This window comes from Rhagoletis pomonella, unplaced genomic scaffold, assembly GCF_013731165.1.
Source record: "Rhagoletis pomonella isolate Grant_MI unplaced genomic scaffold, Rhpom_1.0 Rhpom_scaffold_00009, whole genome shotgun sequence".
NCBI lineage: Eukaryota > Metazoa > Arthropoda > Insecta > Diptera > Tephritidae > Rhagoletis > Rhagoletis pomonella.
The window spans coordinates 40,504,937-40,513,977 of record NW_023458563.1 but is presented as its reverse complement, the minus strand read 5'-3'; the positions used below and the strand labels follow the sequence as shown (position 1 = coordinate 40,513,977).

At 33.9% G+C, this 9,041-nt stretch overlaps 1 protein-coding gene across 2 annotated transcripts in view; it reads right to left on the bottom strand.

Moving 5' to 3' along the window:
- Window positions 1–8,681, bottom strand: part of LOC118745787 (muscle calcium channel subunit alpha-1) — a gene marked incomplete at its 3' end in the record, with an annotated part of 467,188 nt that extends 458,507 nt beyond the window's left edge. For both annotated transcript variants that reach the window (XM_036479462.1, XM_036479461.1), the window contains 1 exon segment: window positions 8,549–8,681. In XM_036479462.1, the coding sequence (XP_036335355.1) occupies window positions 8,549–8,558 (10 nt within the window).
- Between the last annotated feature and the right edge of the window lie 360 nt (window positions 8,682–9,041).

Genomic DNA, 9,041 nt, shown 5'->3' with positions numbered 1-9,041 from the left:
GCTGTCATCAGAAGCTTCCTGCGGCATGGCTTCGGGCCGCCCACGTTCGCCATCAGCCGGCTTAGAGCCCCCGTGCTCTGCGCAGCTTTTTCACGTACTCCATGGATGTGTTCCCAGAATGTGAGTTTGCTGGCAAGCTTCACCCCTAGGTATTTTGTAGACCTATTTTAATTTATTATACATACATATGCAGTTAAACAGGGACCCGCACAAACTCATAGATACATTCATTATGTAAAAAAAGACGCCTAAACTATAAACCTATACTACAAATCTGTTTCTTTTCGTGTTGTATCTTTCAAGCATTTGTGCAAAGAAATAATGTCGCAAAACTCATAAGCTTGAATGGACAATATCTCAGGTTTAAAACAAGATATCTCGTTGAGTTAAACAGCATTATCAAGGGGAAATATTTTACTTTCAAATGATTTATTCAATTTTCTAAAAAAACGAACTATTATCTATTGTTTTTTAATTTTCTATGATTTATTGAATTTTTTTTTAGCCGATTTTTTCAATCGATCGTATTTCATTATCTCTTGAACTACAAACAAATTTAAATCATCCATAAACAACAACAAACAAAGTCCTATAAGGTGCACTGGTTAAAGTATTTATTGATAAAGGTGGGGGCGAGATAGCTCATAATAGTTGTGTTTTCGTATTCTCCAGCAAAAAATATCCAGTAACTTGCCAGTAACCAAATTTCGGAGAGTAAGCCGAGTAAGTACTCCCAATGAAAAAAAATTGTAGCTCTCATTTTTTAAAAAATATGGTATGTAGCAAGGCGAATTTATATAAGGTGGTGTTGTTTCATCAGCTGTGAGTAGCGTTTGATTGTCAAAATTTTGAATTTCGTTAGTGAGTGAGTGAAAACGTGAGTGTTTGCATTTTCAGTCGCCCTTTTTCATTCGGGGAAGAATAGCTGAAATTTGACAATGGCCCGCTAAAAGCAAAAACAAAATACAAGTAATTGTTGTATTTGTTCAATCGATACCACCTTATACGTATTCGCCTTGGTATGTAGCAAGGCATAACAAGGTAGAAGTGATTTCGACATTTCTCTCTTTTGAACTGCGACTAAAATGTCAACTCTTAACCCTATACTATTAAAAATTTTAATTTTTTTTAATATACATTTTCAATTGTGAGCTGTGCGACTGATTTTAAATACATAATAAAATTAAAAGGAATTACGGGCGGTATGTTGTGTTTGACAAGAGCCCTGACAACAAACTTGTGCGTTATTTTAAAACTCCAAAGTATCCGGGTATTTCTAACCGGACGCGTTTGTTCCCAGGTGCAGGAATTATTATACCGAATATGAAGAGAAAATCTTCCACTCATATACATGGATAGACCAAATTTCAAATGGTGGTCTAACAAAACCTAAAGTGGAATTCCTTGTTGACATAAAGAAACTGAAACTAACTTTTAATAAATTTAATGGAAAGGAAATTTCGAATTGCAAAAATTTAATAGCTGAATTATTGAAGTTAAGTTGGTATAAATTTAGAATAATCAAACCTTTTTTAAATGTCTAATATACTTTAGAATTAAGTATTTGAATAAAAATAAATAAATGCTTAAAAACATTGCGCTAGTAAAAGCAAGAAAATTGCCAAAATGCGTTTATAGATGAGTGTGTTTCACTTAGTGTGTAATTAAAACGAAAAGGCAATACGTAAAATGAAGCTGATTCTAATTAGATTTTAAAAATTTTCATATCTACAAAAACTTTCATTTCAAAGATATTAGCCCGCAGTTATAGTCAAAATAAAGTCGAATCTAAAGTTAAAAGCCGCTTTTTTTGACAGATATCCCATTGAAAGTTATGTCAAAAAGCTGCTTTTAAATATAGGAGTCGACTTTACTTTGACTATAGCTACGGGCCGTTGAGTTTTATCAAATATGGTAAATGCATAATAAAGGGTTAATTTCTTTGTTTACGTTTTTTGACATTACAGTCGGCTATGAGAGAGCTCGATTGAATTGTCACTTCTACCTTGTTGAATATGCCTTGGTATGTACTGCTAACATGACACCATGATAAAAACATAGCAAGGTAGAACTGTTCTCTCAGTTTGTGGGCCATGATTTTTTTTTGAAGTTTGCCAACATTTTAAAATCATATAAAAGGGAAAATAAAAAATTGAAATTGTTCGAAATTGTTGTTGCTTGAGATTGAAAATGAAAATGTGTGTGTGAGTTTGTGAGTAAATTTAAAAATTAAATTGTTTGGAAACGTCAAGAATTTTAAAAGTGACTCTCAGCGGTTCTACCTTACAATATTTTTATCATGCTTGACACCATACATACGGTGACCATATTAACCAACGTAAAATAAAGGACATTTTTTTTCAAAATGATTTGGGAATACGTACATACAACTTGTATGATAAAAGTACCTTACCCATATCGTAACTTAAATCAAATATTTATCAGTTAATTATATTATTTAATTGTACAAGTTCCCCTGCTGTAGCGAAAAATTAAGCCAAATCCTTTTCAATGACTTCGCCATCCTTTGCTACCATAATGCGTTTACCATAATTCATACTGCACGACGAAGCCAGCACACAGCGGTTCAAAATTAGAATTTAATGTTCATAATTCACCGGAGCCTTAATTTTTCAACAAATTTTCACAAAAAACCAAAAAAAAATTATTTTGGTGAACATTTTTTTTATAACATTTCAATTTTTTTTTTTTTGTGTAATTTTTTCCTTTTTTCAGTTTTAGTTTATGTTATGTAACATTTATTAACTGGAACAAAAGAATACATTTTTTCAAAATTGCTTTTTCTGCATTTTGTACTAAAAAATTTAATAGAATCAAAAAAAAATTCAGGCTCAACTGGCCTTTTGCAAATATTGTAAGCTTTCATAAAAGAAAAATGAAAATTAATCGAATTAAGTGAAAAATGAAGCATCCAGTGAATTAAGATCACTAAATGCCCGTTTTGAACCACTGTGCAGCAGGGGTTTATTGTTCTCTTTCAGTGGAACTGGAAACTCAGCGTGCAACACGATCCTGGGCGCAACTTTCCGTGTGCTTTATAGATTGTACAAAGATTACCGATTAAATAGAAACCCTTAAGTGGAGTGCGAAACAAACTGGCGAAGGTTTTCATAATATTTTATAAGGGACATTTTTGTTTTTCATATTCTGTGTTTGAAAATTTACCTATGAAAAATTCAAAGCTGGTTTAAAGGACAGTTACAGAAATAAAGGACAAAAGGCGTCCTTTATTTTGAAAAAAAAATATATAGGACAGGGGGTTAAAATAAAGGACTGGCCTTTAAAATAAAGGACGGGTGGTCACCGTAACCATACACCTAGTCGATAGAATTCATATATTGAAAATGTAATAACGGCATTGAATGTAGCTTTTTTGTTGTAAAATTGTTGTGGAAAGGAAAAATTTGTAGCTTTCGTTTTTTAAGAAAAACTGGTATGTAGTGCTAACTTGACACCATACACCTAGTCGTTAGAATTGAGATATCCAATATGTAACTGTCATTTTTCTGGAAGAAATTGAGTTTTTTCGAACAAAATTTAGTATGTAGTGGTAACTTGACACCATGCCCCACTGTCGATTAAATTGAGATAACAAAAATGTTACAACGGCATTAATTGTAGCTTCTTTATTACGAATTTGTTGTGGAAAGAAAAAATTTGTAGCTTTCGTTTTTTAAGAAAAATGGTATGTAGGCTAACTCGTCACCATATACCTAGTCGATAGAATTGAGATATTGAAAGTGTTATAACGGAATTAATTGTAGCAGTAACAGTCAGGTGTTTGTGCGACGTGAAGTGACCAGTCAGGAGTCCCGTCTTCTCAGTGAGGAAAAAACTGGATAGACCTTCTGAGATTGAAGGTAACACGAGTTTTGCCCACCTGCATCCACTCGATGGCTCCCAGTCATTTCTGAGCGAGGTATCCACCCAGTTTCTTATGGTGGCTTCGATGGCCGAAACGGAGAGTGCTATAACTAGTTGCGGATCGAGGAATGCCTGGTCCAAGCCAACTGTGGCAAAAGGGTCAGATGTCTCATTTGCAGGCACCTCCGAGTTGCCCGGCACCCATAGTAAAGGAAGCTCGTTATCTTTACAAACATAATTTAGCCGAGACTTGCATTGCCGAACTAGTTCGGAAGTACTTAGAGGGCTAACCAATGCCTTCAGTGCAGCTTGGTTGTACCTGTAGACAGGTTTGGAGCCATCAGTGAAGATTCGGAAATGTGCGAGTGCAGGCTCAGCGCTGGAATTAAACCAGCATTACCCTCGGGGAACTCTCTCTCTCTCTAGAATGCCTTCAGCAAAGGTAATGGTGGCATACTATCCAGTAGCATTGAAAAGACACAAGTGCTCAAATATCTGCCGCCGGCAATTTTCGCATCGCCTCACTCAGTGTTATACCAACATACGTTTGTTTTTATTCTGTAGGTGGCCTTTAAGGTAAGCTGACCAACCGTCCTACTTTGAGGAGGAATGTCCCGTCCTCCTCAAAAATTTTGGCCTTCTCTGTCCTCCTTTTGAGCAAAAATGTCCTCCTTTTCAAGTTTTATAGCAGTGATGAAAATTAAAAAAAAAAATTCGTTCAGAATATTATTATTTCCTAATCGTACACAATCATTGTATTATCAATTATTTATTCAATCAATTATTTATTGACAAAAATACTGTTCATTCTATAAAAAACACCCCGTAAATTCACATTTTAAACTTTGTGCAAAAATTATAAATATTTACCAAATTTTTACCAAAAATTTACACTTTTAATAAGAATTTTAGTTTTGCGTATGCAGTTTTATAGCTCATGCATTTTAGTATAATAAAGTGCGAAATTCATATGGCTACAAAATAACGTTGATTTTTGGCATACAAAGTATGTTCGAAATTTTTTTATATATGTGACCTGGTCTACGGAAAGGGGGCTTAGGTGTCAAAAAATCAATTTTCACTTTTTGGTTGATTCGGATGGAAGATGAGATGCTTTTTCACGTGGTGAAAAGCAGAAAATCCTAACTTGCTTAGAAGTGTACTAAAAATGTAGAGAAAGTGTTACTTTTTTAAATGTTCCACACTAGCAACTTACACGATGAACTATAATAATATTCCGACCAACAACAACACTTACTGGACGTCCGGCGCGGAGAACAATTAACGAGATAATGAGAAACTGACGAAACGAGTTGCTTACTTTTAACAGCTTTTTCACAGAAAACTAGTTTTCGCACGTAAGCTCCCTTTTCGTAGACCAGGTCACATATATATTTGGAAGAAACTTAACAACACTGTCAACAAAAAAAATTCACGGTAATATGTTTCGGTCTTATAATTATGCAACTCGTTTGACTTGTGTTTAGAGCAACCATGAATTGTGTTTGCTTTTCTTAGCAATGTTAACTTATTCGTTATTTATGTGTTAAAATAAATATAAAACAAATCTTTTGTGTTTTTAATGTGGAGTATTTGTCCTCCTGGAATGCTAAAAAATTCTGGTCACCTTATTTAAGGCTTCCCCACGTATGATGACACAAAGTGACGGTAGGTTCACCAGTGCGTCAAGTGCACTATACATTAAAGTTAAATAAATAGGCTATCAAACAACCATTTGGTTCTTCACTTCGAGACCAGATGATTTTTCGAGGACCCCCACTTACAACTCGTTCACACCCATATTTTTTTTTCGCCAACGTAGACCCCTGTCGAGTCTCCCGTGGACTCCTGGGGTTCCATCTGGACCACTTTGGGCATCAGTATAGTATCCGGAAAATTTATTTATTTTTATTTTTTATTTAGAATAACGTCTTGTCCGGCTATGTGGTATACAGGTATGTAGAGCTATGAATTGAAAAAATACATTAGGTTTTAGTTGAGATATTCGCTTTTGACCACTATGTTCTGTACATTTCCCAATGCTGCAAAGCTTTTGTCATTCGCCTGGAAGTGACCAGAAGTGATTTGTTTTCTTACGGTTCAAATCTCAGCTCAATTCGTCCGGATATTTATATCCACGTATTCCCTGGGTAGCGACCAAACACCCGTTTGGGAGCGAGCTAATGTGACAAGACGTATAACCAGGCGTGCGCTGGCTTTGGGTCCCTGCACGTTAAAACCCTACCCAATGAAAAAAAAAACCATGGGGATAGGCGATGACGGCAAACGTATAAAGGACTATTATTTGAGGGTATGCAACTGGAATATCCGGACCCTTAATAGGGATGGTGCCTATGCCTTCTGACGACCACAGAACCAAACGTGAACGTGAATTGTTGGTAAAAACGTTGGACCAAATTTAAAAAAAAAAATTAATTTTGGGTGGGACGAAGGCCGCAAGGTCTGCTAGTAATAACGTAAAACCCGATTTGTTTTTTTTTTTACTCGTAACTTCAGTTCTGCTTAGATACAAAACTTTAAAACCAAAGGTTTGTCTCTACGGGAAGGCATTGGTGTTATTGAAGAGATTAAAAATAATTAACTCAAATGGAATATTTGGAAACAATTAAATTCAGTCCTGAAAAGAAATTAAGGATTCATATCTTAGCATAATATAATCGGCATTATTTTTGATAATAGTAAAAAAGTGACAACTAAATCGATTCATTAACACCACTAGAAATATGAAAATTTCGAATTCCGTCCAATCCTTGAAATAAACTGAATAAAAAACAAAGCATTAAACTGTACCTAGATTTTTTGTTGTTTTTCGAGCATATTTGGAAGCTTATTTACTTATGTTTTAATATTTATCTAAGCGCTTAAAATTGCTTTTTTCCTGCTTATTTTCTTCGGTCCTGCTCATCACACATCACTTTAACTGAAACACCACTTTGTAGTTTTTCCAGAATACTGGTTAATCAAAGAAATGCAAAAAATTCAAATTTTGTTTGCGTGGCATGCAAAGTAGTAGGTATTGAGGTAAAATTGTTTAGAAAAATGCACTTATAAAGGTTACAATGTTTTGCTTTAGAGACTTGCATTAATCAAGGAATTGCACGTATTTAGGGTTGCGGTTACCGTTACGAATAATTATAAGGCTCAAACTACGAAAAACGCGTTTTTATACCTTAGGTTCAGATTGTGAGGAGGTATTCAAAATTTTAAGTATGCACATTTTTTGTGCTTTCAATGCTTCCTCCTCGTAAAAAACATGTGCAGTAAAAAGTAAATTATTTAAATCTACGAATAGTTTTATATCAACTTTTGTGAACTTCTATTTATGTGTTTGTGTACAACATGCTTCTATTGGTTCCAATAAGTTTAAGCTATAATAACAATTTTTAGTAATAATTATTGGTTTTGAAAACAAAATTTGTATAGGGCCCCCCTAAATTTCGTTCTGGCTACGCCCATGTACAAATCTACAAGTGTTCATATCACAAGTTTTGTGTGAACTTTCGTGAAGCGAAATTTAGAAATTTTTGTAAAATGAGCACTTTTACCTTGTAGCTTGTAAAATGTAAATTTGAAGTAAATGCATAAGTATGTATGTATGTACATATGTATGTCTTTTTAAGCTGATTTCATTTTTTCAACTCTTTAAAATTTTGTCATAATGCTATCAAACATTAGGTATACTCGCGTATTCTTCCAGCAGAAAAAAAATATAAATAGAGAAATGGGAATGCATTTTTATTTGTTCTCTCTCAAGGAGAGAAATGTTTGTAAAAGTACACGAACGCTAAACTATAAAAAAACTTGCAAGTTTAACGAACAGCTGTTGGCTAAGCTAAAAGTGGCTGCCCTAATTGGGACTTCTTTCTCATTTATTTCACGAATACACGTTTTTTGGTTAGGACGAGTTATAAAATATTATTATTCATTATATTCTTCAGTAAAAATGGACAAACATGCCTCTTCCTTATTTTATTTTTGGCTGCAACACTAAATTTCAATTTTATAACTGGCAAGAATCGCAACCGGCTGATTTTCGATAAGCTGTTTTCTTGCTGTCAAATTGCTGCTGTCAAAAAATTTTTCCAGCAGAAAATAGCAGCTTCTCAACAAAATGAAATGTCACTGCTCTCTCAACTTCCTCTACTTTGGTGGATTTTTGTGTACGCAAACAGCAAATAGATTTCGATAGTTGTCAAAAATAATCAATATGCGAGTAAACCTATTGTAGACGTCAGCAAGTCGCAATAGAAGAGCATACCGTCCCCAAATTCTTTTTTAATTCTTCCTATGCTTCGTATATTAATGAGTAGCGTATTTAGGGGTTGATTTTTGCGTATTCTGTTTGTAAAGCATACATACATATGTAAGTATGTACATATGCACATATTCTGGCAACAAAATTTTTACAAAACGTAACTTTTGGAATAAATTTAGATATTTCATAGTAAAATCATGCTTTTCTTCACAATGGTTCAACAAACGAAAATATTTTTTCAATCAAGGAAAGCAAACGAATATTTTTCACCGGCACTATTCCAGAGCACACAACTTTACTGATTGTGAAAGGTACAACTTTTTTAATATCACAAGGGAAACTAATGTGTCATTGATTAAGGCTTAAAGACCTATGTATATAAAATACCTTTTTTCATAGCGTACACGGCTCGAATAGAAAAATCGTTTTCGTTAAATGCTTTCCAAAAACGGTAGTTATTATTACCGCCCTTTATACAGCGTTGCGCCAGTGATACTGTCGACTACAAACTGCTCATAATTCACAGGAACAAGCTGTTTACTGCTCATACAGTATGTACGGAAATGTGTATTTACATGCGTATTTATGTACATACATGTACATTAGACTGCATCACTCCCCATACAAAAAGAAAATCGGTACTATTTTTCCATTGGAATTATAAAATCTACTATATTTTAAGACGTCCACCAAAATACATATTTCGGAAAAATATTAAGACTTAAGTGAGCTGGACCGATTTGAAAATACCTCCATAAATGGTTTTTTTTTTATGAATAAAATTAGTTTCTTTAAGATTTCTTTTGAAAAAATCCCCTCAAATGACAAAACGGCTTAAGCTTAAAATATTTGCATAAAAATATTTAAAAAAAAATTAAAA